The sequence below is a fragment of the Bombus fervidus genome, chromosome 7 (assembly GCF_041682495.2).
Source record: "Bombus fervidus isolate BK054 chromosome 7, iyBomFerv1, whole genome shotgun sequence".
Taxonomy (NCBI): Eukaryota; Metazoa; Arthropoda; class Insecta; order Hymenoptera; family Apidae; genus Bombus; species Bombus fervidus.
The window spans coordinates 5,828,051-5,841,457 of NC_091523.1; the positions used below are offsets into that span (position 1 = coordinate 5,828,051).

General features: G+C 27.6%; 4 protein-coding genes and 1 long non-coding RNA gene across 7 annotated transcripts; 3 read left to right on the forward strand and 2 right to left on the reverse strand.

The window, feature by feature from the left end:
• Window positions 1-444: 444 nt before the first annotated feature.
• Window positions 445-3,517, reverse strand: Sea (mitochondrial citrate transporter scheggia). The gene is made up of 4 exons (XM_072007631.1): window positions 3,225-3,517; window positions 2,401-2,835; window positions 1,769-1,989; window positions 445-1,652 (listed from the first exon to the last, which is right to left on the reverse strand). Exons 1-4 carry the CDS (start codon window positions 3,373-3,375, stop codon window positions 1,470-1,472), a joined length of 990 nt encoding a protein of 329 aa, XP_071863732.1. The 5' UTR covers window positions 3,376-3,517; the 3' UTR covers window positions 445-1,469.
• Window positions 3,518-4,227: 710 nt separating this feature from the next.
• Snr1 (SWI/SNF related, matrix associated, actin dependent regulator of chromatin, subfamily b, member 1) lies at window positions 4,228-6,852 on the reverse strand. 2 transcript variants are annotated; one of them, XM_072007630.1, is made up of 6 exons: window positions 6,711-6,852; window positions 5,780-6,243; window positions 5,490-5,617; window positions 5,104-5,416; window positions 4,570-4,746; window positions 4,228-4,481 (listed from the first exon to the last, which is right to left on the reverse strand). In XM_072007630.1, the coding sequence occupies exons 2-6, from the start codon at window positions 6,229-6,231 to the stop codon at window positions 4,442-4,444; spliced, it is 1,110 nt and encodes a 369-aa protein (XP_071863731.1). In that variant the 5' UTR covers window positions 6,232-6,243; window positions 6,711-6,852; the 3' UTR covers window positions 4,228-4,441. The 2 variants fall into 2 exon arrangements, with proteins under 2 accessions (XP_071863731.1, XP_071863730.1); XM_072007629.1 differs by lacking the exon at window positions 6,711-6,852 and adding an exon at window positions 6,558-6,698.
• Window positions 4,616-5,483, forward strand: LOC139989362 (uncharacterized). Of its 2 annotated transcripts, none has more exons than XR_011800321.1 (2): window positions 4,616-4,751; window positions 4,832-5,483. It is a non-coding gene; the product is annotated as an uncharacterized lncRNA (long non-coding RNA). The 2 variants fall into 2 exon arrangements; XR_011800320.1 differs by having other exon boundaries at window positions 4,618-4,751; window positions 4,823-5,483.
• Window positions 6,853-7,019: 167 nt separating the features above from the next.
• On the forward strand, window positions 7,020-11,709 carry Vang (Strabismus domain-containing protein Vang). The gene is made up of 4 exons (XM_072007627.1): window positions 7,020-7,521; window positions 7,619-8,210; window positions 8,278-8,436; window positions 8,519-11,709. Exons 1-4 carry the CDS (start codon window positions 7,391-7,393, stop codon window positions 9,353-9,355), a joined length of 1,719 nt encoding a protein of 572 aa, XP_071863728.1. The 5' UTR covers window positions 7,020-7,390; the 3' UTR covers window positions 9,356-11,709.
• Window positions 11,710-12,215: 506 nt separating this feature from the next.
• Window positions 12,216-13,232, forward strand: Pfdn2 (prefoldin 2). Its single transcript, XM_072007635.1, has 3 exons — window positions 12,216-12,449; window positions 12,678-12,801; window positions 12,907-13,232. The coding sequence occupies exons 1-3, from the start codon at window positions 12,304-12,306 to the stop codon at window positions 13,099-13,101; spliced, it is 465 nt and encodes a 154-aa protein (XP_071863736.1). The 5' UTR covers window positions 12,216-12,303; the 3' UTR covers window positions 13,102-13,232.
• The last annotated feature ends 175 nt before the right edge of the window (window positions 13,233-13,407 follow it).

Below are 13,407 nucleotides of genomic sequence, written 5' to 3' on the forward strand. Positions count from 1 at the left end.
TGTAAGTACCTTTATGTATTGGACTCTACATGTATAGCTCATAAATTTACGCTGCTGTATATATACATGCATAGAAATGTAGAATTCATTTATTGAAATAATATATGACGTATATGACTTTATAAATTATTTTTACAAATTTATGTTATGTTACAAAATTATGTTTTACGTGAATAGAAATATTGTATAATGTAAATAGTGTTCTGTATAAAGAATAGCAGTAATTGTGTTAAATTAATTGTTATTCCAATATATTATTTGCAAATACTATAAATATCTTTTCTTTCAACTAAAAATACATCATAATTATTTGTAAGACAATAATCATTTATAAGCATATATATGAAAAAGGTTTTTAGATACAAAAATATCTTATAATTTTAATAATGAGGGTTTTCTATACTTTAAAGATATTAACAGGTTTTTTTATAAAACATTTATAAATAGTACTGTAAAGATATATATTTCAATGTACAAGTACAAATATAAATACAAAGCATTATGAACCATCATGTCTTATTGTTAAAGTAATAAAATAGATAGTTTGCAATTGTTATGAGATTACAAGGTCTCTATTATGAAGGAACTTCTACATGTTTATCTCCATTTGAATGTCACAGCCATTATAGTTAAATTTTGTTCAATTAATACTAAAATATATTACAATATCTGAACGAAGATAATTATATTTAATGGAATGTTATGTGCACATAAATAAAAATATTTCTGATTAATACCTTTTTATACCTCCTACCTACTCTAATCTTATTTGAATGTTACTACATTAAAAAGAGTTAATTAGAAAGTCAATCTATTTCCCTTCGCTCAAGTAATAAACATCTTTTATTATTCTCATTATTTTAGTTAACATTCTGTATATTTTTGTACTGAAACTGTACAATATTTCTTAGATGTGTGTGTGTGTGTGTGTGTGTGTGTGTGTGTGTGTGTGTGTGTGTGTGTGTGTGTGTGTGTGTGTCTACATAACTTATGCATACCATGTACAAATCACTTTCACAATATAAACATTCATTCGATGACTCAAATCTATAGGAATGTTAAATATTTAACAATATTTTAAATAAAATTTATAAACTGATAAACAAAATTGAAATAATTATATGAATAAATTTACATTACCATTTGCCTTCCATACATATAATTTTATGTTAAATAAAAATTTATATAAAAATATATATGTAATGGAATTTGTGCTCTATGCAACTGCAGCTTTCAATACCGACATTGATTAATATAAAAATTGAAACTTTTCGATATGACTTTGTTTTCTTTCATTTTCATTCATTAAAATGTCCATTATAACAGAATACTTTGGTATGTATCATATTTGAAATAAAGGCATTTCTTAACATGTACGATTATAGATATATTACATAAATAATGATGAAATTATGAAAGCTACATTTGCACTGACATTTTAAAATATACAGTTGCAAAATTAATAACTTTCAAGGCCAAAGCCGATCAAAAAATTCTTTGAAGGAATCATAAATCATAAATGTTATGCCAACATCTAAACATACTCTACTTAATCTTGGGATAGTTCCTTTATAAAATGCCATTGGACCTTCATTGATCCATATTTGTTTTACACAATCTATACTATTCTTATATTTTGAGGCTTCTAAACCCTGAAAATATGATACACATTTAGTGAAGTACATTAAAAAAAAAAAAAAAATATATATATATATATATATATATATATATATATAACTTAATGATTATAAAAGAAAAACATATTTACCTGCATTCTAGTTTTTACAACATCAATTGGAGTATTTCCAAAAACAGATAATGCCCCAGCACATGCACCAAAAAATCCAGTAACTACTTTTGGTATAACTACATCTTTATTTCCACCTTTATACCAATCTTTTAATGTTTCCATGGTACAAAATCTAATTGCTTGGTTTGATCCTTGCTTTAAAATTGTAGGTGTTAGACCTTGATATATGCCTCTGAATCCTAGCAAATAAAAAGTTATATTTTTTATTTGTACTAATATTAATATAACACATAACTTATACACATTGTATAATGTAATAACAAATGTTTAGTAGCACATGGTTGAATGTCACAATAAACTTATTGTGACATATATGACATTACTTTACTGTCATATATGTAAATTAAGAAGTACATAACTAATATAACTTGACCTCTTTACATAGCCCTTGATTGGACTTGTTGCACATATGGTTCAAGAGGAATTTACTTGTTTTCAGAGCATTACTAAGCAATTTAATTAAGCAATAACTAAGCTTTTAGTTGTTTTTAAAATCATATTTAAATTAGATTGTAAATGTTATAGATCAAAAAATTATATTTATTGACTTGAACTCGTTATAAAATAATATATATTAATATTCTATTTACCATATTCCTTGGTAATCATCCCTACTCCATGAAAGAATCCTTTGTATTTTGGATTAGCAGATCTTTGATCATTTATGAATTTTACTTTAATTGTCTCCATAGGAGTAACTGCAAAAATAGCTTCAGATGCACCTGCACATAGTCCTGCTATAAGACTATTCTGTGTAGTAAGTTTTCCATTTGAATCTACTAACAATTCTTTCATTTTTTCAAAGGAACCAAAGCGTACAGCTGACTTTGGTATTGAACCATAAAGTAATACTGAAAGACCCCTGTATAGACCAAAGAATCCACGATTTTTTATGGTTTTTTTCACACAATCCAATATTCCTGAATATTGTTTACCAGATCCAGCTTTCCCATCAAGTTGTAGCTGTGTTTTTACATATTCAGTTGGGTAAGTGATACATATTTCTATACCGCCGGTAATACCTCCTATAATATACCCATAATTTCATTAATATTTTATTATTTAAAAGATTGATAAAAATTGGTAAAGAAGTACTTAATGAATCCATTGATATATATTTAAAAGAAAAATATATAAACAATTTCATTCATAATCTCTAAAATAAAAATTTTTGTACTAGCGCATATTTCAAAGGTTAAATATTTCTTCATCTTTGAATCTATCATGTTTCGAATGCGCTGACTCAGTTTATCTATCTTTGTCGCTCTTCTAGTTTGCTTACACTTCTCTCTCACTTTTGACTAATGTGTTTGTATTCTATTAGACTATTCCGATAAATAATAAAGAGCACTGAACACATTAAAAATGAAATCATTAATACAAGAAATGATATAATAAAAAGAATGTATTTTACCAGCCACAATTCCTTTAACACCGCTATGACTGACAGCCGCTGCAGCTCCAGTATCAGTAATCCAAGGTCTACGAGGAAAAGGATTGTTATGGAATGTTGAAATTGTACTTGTTTGTTGCGATGATTTGTATATCAATGAACCGATATCCATGTTTGGAATTTGTTTTCGCCTGCCAGTACTCTTGTCCCGTTAAGCATCAAATGTGAACTGAGTCGATTAATATCCGTACATTTCGGTGCGTATTCCCCTTCCTCAATCAACTTCTCTTACTCACACTTTATAGATTGACAGTCCTATACTCGATACTGGATCAGGATACGTAATGATAATTGAACAGGCGATTATGCATGGAGTGACCGAAATTTTTTATATCAGTAATACATTTTTGCAATACATATCTGTTTATTAATCAGTTAAGTTTAGCTTTTTTTATAAACTACAATTAAAATTTATAGATTAAGGATTATAAGCTACTTTAATCCAAATTCTATTGCATTAATTTTTATCTATAAATATTATATTTTTATTTATATTGCTAATTGTTCGTAATTTATAAGTATAACAAAATTATAAGTAAAACAGTATGATTTAAATAGCATATTTTTTCAACAAGTTAGAAATTTTACTTGATATTCTTCTATTTATCATGTTGATATTAAAATAAATAATTATGAAGATAACCAAAATTGAGCATTCAGAATAAAATGAATGACTAATTAAGTAGATAAGATGAATGTTATTTAGCCATATACTTTTGATTATTTCATTACTGTAAAACGTTTTTAAAACATGAAAGTCTGGATTATAGTAAATAGAAGAGATTAAAAATTACTTATCAATATTATGAGTGTTTCATTACATGATCACATGACATATATTTCATAAACAGTTAAAATTAAGTAGATTATCAAGACCTTTTTTCTATTTCTTTGATTATGTAACATCAATCACGACATGTAAGTAAGAACATGCAAAGAGGGAGTGATTATAAGAAGATAGAAATATTTTTTGATAATAAAGTTTTATATTAATTAGCTATATCGTGATATTGGTAAATGTGTAAATTTTTATTAAAATGTATTTTATTCTCTATTTAAATTTTGATATAAGGGTTTATTTATTATATTTAAAGTTAAAAAAATTCTAAAAATGGATATCTTCAGAATAAATCTACAAGTATAACGCCGTAATTTTTTATCGTTATAATTTACATGCTTTACCATCCAGGTGTAGTGTTTGCTAAACGTCTCATACGCCTGGAACAAAAAGTATAAAAATATTGTAATTACATATTTATTTTATGCATATTATAGTTGTTGAATTATATAACATAATAGTTTTTACCGCGTATTTCTATCTTGATCGCGTATTTTCTTTTCCATTTCTGCATCTGTTAATGTTTCCAAAAATGGAGCCCATTGATCAGCTTCTGAAGGTGGTCTAAAAGGTACTTCTACAGTAGGTAAAGGTGCTTCAGAAAATGCATAGGTTCTTTGGTGCCATGATAATTGTCCTCGTACACTAAAGTAAATTTGATTAAGATATATTAATAAATTTTATTAAAATATTTTATAAAATATTCAGATTACTTATATAGTTTTCCTAGAAATAAGCAAAGTGCTTGAGGCCGGTCAGTTGCTTATTACGAGTCGGGTATACTATTCAGTTTGACTTTGTTTTCAAATGAGACAAAAAAGACAGAACGAGCGGGAAGCTCGAGATAGCGGCAAATCAAAAAGTGATTGGCCAAGTAGGATATAATACGTCAGAATCGCTAATACCAGAATGAGAAAACATTGTGCATATTCTCATTTTGGCGAGTTCAAATAAAGAAGAGGGAATAACGAGTTGTTCATTTTAAGGCAAAACTGTACTTACCTGTAAGCAATAGCAGTAACAAATTCTCCACCAAGTCCTAATTCAGCACACAGTTTCATTGCAAATTTTTCAGGATTATTTTCTTTTTCAGACATATCCCATTCTACTTGATCTACTAAAGATGTATTTCCTACATGTATGTTTAACTTAATTATAACTCTTTGATCACACTGATCTTCTAAAATTGTTTCTTGTGGAAAAGCTTCTATTTGTTGTCTTATGGCTTGTGCAATGGCTGGCACAAAGGTTAATGGATTTAAATCTAAATCATCACATAATACCTCAGCAAATTGTTCAGGAGTTATGAGACTTTCTAAAAAAAATTAGTGTTTTATTGTGATAACATATGATTATATAATATATAATTGGTACATAAGAAACCATACCATTTTTATTCCACGTGAAAGTATCCCTCAATTTTTGTCCTTCAATTTCCATATCTAATCGAATTGGAACTAACATTTCTTGTTGTGCTGCATTTTCTAAGTTTGCTGATGGATCTGTGTCATCAAAACTAGAAAAATACAACAAACATAATAAATGTTATTCAAAATTTATTATAGTATTAACAATGTTCTATGTTGAATAATACCATGTATAAATCACTTTTTAAAGAATAAAAATCATCTGTTAAGTATCTGTTTTCATATAAATATGGAAGAGATTAAGTATTTACCATAAAGGAAATGTTCTGACTTTTTTATTGTGTACTCTGTTACGATTAATTGGTGTAGCTTGAGGTACAGCATCCAAGTGTGAACTATTTGGTAAACTAGGCACCCAAGGCATCGATTTTTTTGATTTTCCTTCCCTAGGAGCTGGAGGTTCTGTTGAATGTACTGATACAGCTTTATACTTATCATCATTACCCTCGATAATATCTTCTACTTCACTAGCTCTTAAGAGAGATACACTAGATGCAAGTACATGTTGACTTAAGCCAAGCTCTACTAATTTTTTACGTTCATCATTTGTAATGGATCTCCTGAACATTCCAGGGTAACGTTTGTATAATGATCCTCGAAATAGGCGCAAATAATTGCCCACTTCTGAACCAATACAATAATATTCTCCATTTTCCTCTACTTGGAAACTTATTGGTTTATCACCGTATGTACGTAATGCCATGTTTATATTTTTCTATAATCACACACACACATACACACACATATATATATATATATATATACATAAAAACCAAAAATCAACAACTAGTTATATTAATGTAATGTAATAATTATCCTTAATCATTTCAATGCATTGCATGCAATTATTTTTATAATGTAAAATATACCAGAAATTAAAAAAAAAGTTAATCAAATATTTACATAAAATACTAATATTCTTCAAGATTTTTGAAAGCTATTAATGCATAAGTATAATTCATAATAGAATAGTTTCAACAATATATAAAATAATACTGTTTTATATTATTGTTTATTTTGTGTACCTACCTGTTTAGCTGGTTATTTAACACTTTTCATCTGTCACGATTTTGTTAGCATTATCGCAAATTTAGTATAAGGAGTTTTCTTTACGATTGGTGATCCATAATATACTAGTTTTTTTTTTCAGTGAAGTAAGATCATATATACAAAAAAGCCTACCTTGAAAAAAGAATTAACTGTTCAAATAATTTCGTCAATTGTTGCGTACTTTGTGTTCATTAGGTATGATAATAAGATCAGAAGCCTAAAGCTACGTTTTATTGAAGCAGCATTGGCAGCAACATTTTTGACCTGTTCTCAATGATATATCAATATTATCAATATGATTACAAAGCAACTTATAATTAGTGAAAAAACGACTAAATTTAAGATTTTTACATTATATATATATATTACTTTCATAAAAATTTAATACTGTTTATTTCTTTATATAACAACCCTAGGAACTCATGCTGTTTTTTCCCTAACAATTATTCCGGAATGTGGTAACAAGACAAGTTAGAGGGGGTCAGAATAATAAACGTTAGGCGTGTCGGCGTCTGTTTTTTAGTACCTTAACAGAATTCTGCTCTAAATAAGTAACTTTATTATAATAATTTTTAATGGAACTAATATCATATGTAAAAGAAATGTATTCTTTGCTTTAAAATGTCAAAGCAGCAAAAAATTTCAAGCTTGAAAAATGCTTCGTTGTTCATATCATACCATTTTATAATTCGATAAAATTTCAATTTTACGTTTGATACATTTACGTAAGTACATGTGCTTGGTGTTCGGTCACGAGTGGAAGAGGGTATGCTCTTATGGGGTAACAGCAGGGCGGTAGCCTTTGCCGGGGAATGGAGACGGAGAGCGTAAAATCGGGGGCTAGTGAGCATAGCCATAGCCATCATAGTAGAACTTCTCAAAAACATCATCGTACTCATAGTTCTAAATCTCATCACAGGCAACATTCACATAGAAGTACCAGGTACTTTAGTTAATCAAAAAAATATATATATAACTTAGTTAAGCTTCTTTTTATGACCTTTTATGACCCTTTTGTTAACATAAATATTTTTTTAAAGGACAACTCGTAGTCAAAAGAAAGAAAGACACAATTTAGATTCCACAGAAATGGCACCTTTTCAAACAACCGTTAATGTAAGAGGAGATAGTGTTGATAATTTGGGTCAAGAAGTTATAGAAGTACAAATTTTACCTCAAGATGAAAACTGGGGTGAAAATACTACAGCTGTCACTGGAAATACTTCTGATAGATCAGAATCAACTGAAGATGTGAGCCATTGGCCAAATGAGAATGATGGATCATTTAGTTCCTGTAATCGATTTATGGGGCCGGTTATAGCAATGATGCTTGGATTAAGTGCTTTTCTTAGTCCTATAACAATGGTTATATTGCCTAAGTTAGGATTTTTTCCTGATTCTACAACTGTTTTAACTATGCAACAAAAGCTTCAGTTATTATCTTGTAATGCTGAATGTAAAGGCCAATTACTAGGTTTAGCCTTTAAATTGGTGCTATTAGGTATTGGGAGTTGGGCTGTGTTTTTACGCTCAAAAAATGCTACTATGCCACGCATATTCTTATTCCGAGCGGGAGTGTTGCTTCTTACTACATTATGCATTTGTACTTACTGGTTATTTTATGTTGTTCAGGTACATAATTTTATTAACTTTCAAGATCTCCTCAATTACAGTATTTTTATATCATTATAAATTATAGGTTACTGAGAGTGCTAAGACTGCTGCTAATGGTGAAATAACAGAATATAAAAATTTAGTAAATTATGCAGGTACTCTTGCAGATACTCTACTATTCATACATTATATTGCTATATTGCTAATTGAAATTCGCCATCAACAGCCTATCTTTTATCTGAAAGTAAGTGCATTTCATTTTTGTGTAATTACTTCTTTATATCTATTCTTAGTACATTATATTTATAATAATGTTGATATTTAAGATTGTAAGATCACCAGATGGTGAATCCCGATCTTATGCAATAGGACAATTGTCAATACAGCGAGCAGCAGTATGGGTATTAGAAAGATATTATACAGAATTTCCTATTTATAATCCATATCTAGAAAGACTCCCAGTATCAAAATCTGGTAGAAAACAGTCAAGCTTCAAGTTTTATGAGGTTGATGGTGGAGTAACTGGCAGTGTTCAGTCACGAGGAGGTAGTGGTGATAGAGCAGTCATAACAACTCAAACTCGTCGTAGAGATTCCAGTCACAACGAACGTTTTTATGAAGAACATGATTATGAACGTAGAGTACGAAAACGTAGAGCAAGATTAATCACTGCCGCTGAAGAAGCATTTGCACATATAAAACGCTTGCATTCAGAAGTTGAATCTACTCCAAATCCTGGTCCTATGGATCCCATGGAAGCTGCACAAGCAGTATTTCCATCTATGGCAAGAGCTTTGCAGAAATATTTAAGAGTTACGCGGCAACAACCTCGTCATTCTGTTGAGTCTATTTTAAATCGACTTGCACGATGTTTGGCTCAAGATGCAGCACCGCGCGCATTTTTAGAACCCTTTTTTGTAACCAGCCCTGTTCTTTCAAACGAAAAAGAACGACAGAAAAAATCGCATCATTGGGCTTTAGTCTGTGAAGGAGAATTACCTTCACGACCTCTCGCAAATGGTTGCGAATTTCAGTTACGACAAGGTGAAGTAGCTCTGTTATGTACAGTATATCATTTACCTCATTTTCACCTTACAGAACAGCTCGCACATCCTAAATCTAATAAATTCTTACTAAGATTGAATTCCGAAACGTCGGTTTAGGAACATTATAAAACCAATAGCTTTTTTTGTTTTAAAATAATTTACATAAAACGCTGATATTTTTAATGGAAACAAAACTTATTAATCGTTTGAGTCCCAAGCAGCGCGATCGCACTGTTTAGATTTTGTGTTGAAAAATCCCAGTACATTTGAATGCTACGGACGACTGACGGTATTTTGTATTTCATTGTTATCTTCTCAGTAATTTTTATTGAACAAAACTTGAAATATTTATAAACTAATAATACGCATATATAATAATATAGATGTATTTCATAAAAATAACAAATATAACGAGCACTATTGCGCTGCTTGTTTCTCTCCGTAATCAATTAAGACAGGCGCTATCGCACTGCTCAGGGTTTTTCGACCCTGTTTTTTCAGAGACCTCTGGGACTCAAACGGTTAAAATTACAAAATTTTTTACTGTATATAAGTGAAGAAAATTACAATAATACATATTTAAATACTGGAAATTAAATATAATTATAGAAAAAAATTGATATTGAATCATGCAGGAAGATAGTACACTTAAAGATAGCTTTTTTAAGGGAATGAAGTTTTGGAAATGATAAAATAGTTTTTTATGCAGAATCACAGGAAGTGTTCATCTCAATAACGTTTACATATCTTCTTTAGTGCAGATAATAGCAAAATAAAAGGACAATATAACTTTCCCATTTATAATTGTAGATAAGAGAAATTCATATTTTTATGATGTGAACACATCTATATTTATTTATTTCATTATTTTACATATTATTACTTATATATTAGTAAAATAAACTTACTATATTTTTGGGTAGTTTTACATCAGTAATTAAAACTTCTTAATTATTTTTCAGTAAGTATACATGTAATTGGAAAACTAAATCTTGAATATATATCCCCCTGAGTAAATTTTCTTTCTTAAGGAACTTTACAGAATTACTTTAATGTAATAGTATTATGAAATGTATTATAATTAATACATTATTTATTGCATATTTAACATTCATAAATTTTCGTTATACGAAAATTTTTATTTATTGAAATTTATTATAACAACTTCTGCAATAGATAAGAGAAGTGTTTAAAATGAGACACTCTGGGGAAAAAGAAATACATTCCTACACGCAATATATTTGTATAATGTGCTGTTCAATTCATACAAATACATTTATAATATGTAAGGTGACATATGTATCTATTACTTCAAAAGTATAATATCTTCCATGACATAAAGCAAATTAAGTTTTTCTTATGATATGTTCTATATATATATATATATACATTTACAATATAGAATATATTACAGTAAAATTTTATAAATTTAATTTAAAATCATTTTTAGTTTATTTGAATTTATTATTATCAATTGAAAGAGTATTATTTTAAATTCTCAAATATAAAAAAGATTGCAGTTGTGATAATCAAATAAGACTTCAGAACAAAACATTTTTAGAAATTTATAATTTTATATTTTGTGAAAGACATGCAATCAAATGAAACTATTATGAATTATAAGATATTTATATAATTTAAATATCGTATAATTTTTCATTAAATACTGAAAATATGTTGCAAAATGTCTGCTTAAACTTATTTCATTATTTTAATACATAACTTTAATATTTGATTGCTAGGATCAAATATTAACTTCCTCATATAACTGTTGTTGAATGCTATATTCCTACATTATTTACATCGTTTACATATAATAATATTGAATGTATTAATTTTAACATTTTTTGTATATCTTTTACATAACTTCTACATTAAACTGTTATTATCCTATATTTCATTTTGGAAGGCTGATAATATTATATTGTGTTTGAGACTATGCTTGCTATTAGAATACATGTACAGTAAATAATATGTGTAATACTTTACATTCACGTTAATATATGTATATAAAGTATATACATCTCATGAATGTATAATGAAGTGATTAATATAATAATGAAACTTGTTATACAAAAGAAGGTTTAATGTTATAATACTCATTTTCTTTGCATTCCTGTTTAATATCTAAATTTAGATAGTAAAGAATAAAATAATTTGATATGATGAATGTATGAGATATGATGAGTAAATTTATATACGCCTAAAAAATTATTTATAACATATCATCATTTAATAACAAAAGAAATGTATGTCACTTGCCACTGCTCATAAATTGTATTATTTAAGATTAATCGTATTATTTAAGTAAGTTAAAGATATTTATGTCTAGAGACATAACAATTCTTCTAATGCAACATTTTGACAAATATATGATGATGTGAGTAGCTTTATATGAGATTTTTTATTTATGTTGTGAGCTTGAATGTATTAATTGGTGAAGAAAATATACTTTCTATGTCTAAATATTATTCATTTTAGATATGATAGATTGCTCTTCTCTCTTTCTGTATAGAATGCAATATATGGATAATTTACTTTTATAGGATTTTGCTACATTTTGTAGCAAAAAACAACGCACAAAATGAAATTTCATCTCATAGAATGTAAAAAAAGATAATAAAGAGATTTGATTATTACCTTAATTTTTGTTTATAAATCTTAAACCATTTAATCCAAAATATATATATGTTTAAACTAATACATGAAATACATACGTAATATAAATAAAATCTTCATTTTGTATATTTTATGTATAATATTTCTTATAGTTTCGAATAAAATAATGTATATGATAAAATTAAAACCTAATTTTCTTTATTATAGCAAAATTGAATTTTTAATTACTTATTTATTTTTGTACAATATAAATTTGAATATACTTAAAGTAATGTAATAAACATTTCCTCTGATATTACTTAGTTGCAAATGTATCGAATTTAAAAATTTAATCGATATATTTATGTATCGATCTTAACTAAGGAACGTCACGTGCCAAAAGCATCGCTGAATCCATGCTGAATTGCTGAATCTCACGGATGAAGAAGTAATATAGTGCTCCTAATATGGCTAGCGATAAAAAATCAGGAAAGTCTTCAAAAGGTACGAAGTCTACCACAGAAATATTATCTGAATTTCAAATGCTTCGCAATGAACAAAGGGCAATGGCCAATAAATTGTCAGAAATGGAAATGGAACTAAATGAACATAAGTATGTGTTTCCTAACCTATATTCTTTATTTTTATTGCTTACTATAAATATATTTTAAATATTTTGAACAGGTAGCAAAAATAACTTGACATAAACTTTCATGTCACGAAATTTTAATGAAAGTTCTATAATGAAACAATGTTATAAATTTATTTATAATGTATCTTCTTTCAGATAGCATACATTACCATTTTATTTCTTAAATGATATACTCTTATCATTTTTTAGGATCGTAATTGATACATTGAAAAATATAGAGCCGAAAAGAAAATGCTATCGAATGACTGGAGGAGTTTTATGTGAACGTACTGTGGAGGATGTAATGCCTGCATTAGTAACAAATAAAGAACAGGTTAGAATTGTTCTATTTTTGTTCATTGTTAGTTAAAATAATTTGCATGTATAATTTTTTATTTTTATGCAATTAAAAATATAATACAACATTGAAAATTTGTAGTTAATTAAAGTCATAGATGCCCTAAATGATCAGTTAACAAAAAAAGGACTCGAAATAAATGAATTCAAAGAGAAGCACAACATTAGAATTAGAGGACAACAGGATATGCAACAACGACAAGGTGAAGACAAAGATTCCAAAGAAGCAAAAAGAAGTGCTGTAGTTGTTAATTCACTATTAAGCAATTATTCATAAAATCAAAATTTTCTATTTATGATACATTTCCTGCTTACATATAAATCACATTTTGGCACTTATTTATTACATCTTCAAAAATAATATTGTATTTGAAATATATAAATATTCAATTTTTTAATGATTATGTATTTTTTGATTTTTCTTTATGGATAAAAAGTATATAACTTCAAATAATTGCTTTGGTCTTCCATAGCCATCATTTTTTATTACAATTCAATTATAGGATTATTATCAAATCAATGTATAAATCAGTCACTGAAGAATAGTAAATTGAAGAAAATTTAAAATTTATAGTAAAAATTT

Coding starts and splice junctions, on each gene's coding strand:
- Sea (XM_072007631.1), bottom strand. CDS start 3,375: ATGGATATCGGTTCATTGATATACAAATCATCGCAACAAACAAGTACA. Junction 2,836..3,224: donor TGTTAAAGGAATTGTGGCTG/GTAAAATACATT, acceptor GGTATATTATAG/GAGGTATTACCGGCGGTATA. Junction 1,653..1,768: donor TTGTAAAAACTAGAATGCAG/GTAAATATGTTT, acceptor TCATATTTTCAG/GGTTTAGAAGCCTCAAAATA.
- Snr1 (XM_072007630.1), bottom strand. CDS start 6,231: ATGGCATTACGTACATACGGTGATAAACCAATAAGTTTCCAAGTAGAG. Junction 5,417..5,489: donor TTTCACGTGGAATAAAAATG/GTATGGTTTCTT, acceptor AATTTTTTTTAG/AAAGTCTCATAACTCCTGAA. Junction 4,747..5,103: donor GTTACTGCTATTGCTTACAG/GTAAGTACAGTT, acceptor AATTTACTTTAG/TGTACGAGGACAATTATCAT.
- Vang (XM_072007627.1), top strand. CDS start 7,391: ATGGAGACGGAGAGCGTAAAATCGGGGGCTAGTGAGCATAGCCATAGC. Junction 7,522..7,618: donor CATTCACATAGAAGTACCAG/GTACTTTAGTTA, acceptor ATTTTTTTAAAG/GACAACTCGTAGTCAAAAGA. Junction 8,211..8,277: donor GGTTATTTTATGTTGTTCAG/GTACATAATTTT, acceptor TATAAATTATAG/GTTACTGAGAGTGCTAAGAC.
- Pfdn2 (XM_072007635.1), top strand. CDS start 12,304: ATGGCTAGCGATAAAAAATCAGGAAAGTCTTCAAAAGGTACGAAGTCT. Junction 12,450..12,677: donor ATGGAACTAAATGAACATAA/GTATGTGTTTCC, acceptor ATCATTTTTTAG/GATCGTAATTGATACATTGA. Junction 12,802..12,906: donor TAGTAACAAATAAAGAACAG/GTTAGAATTGTT, acceptor GAAAATTTGTAG/TTAATTAAAGTCATAGATGC.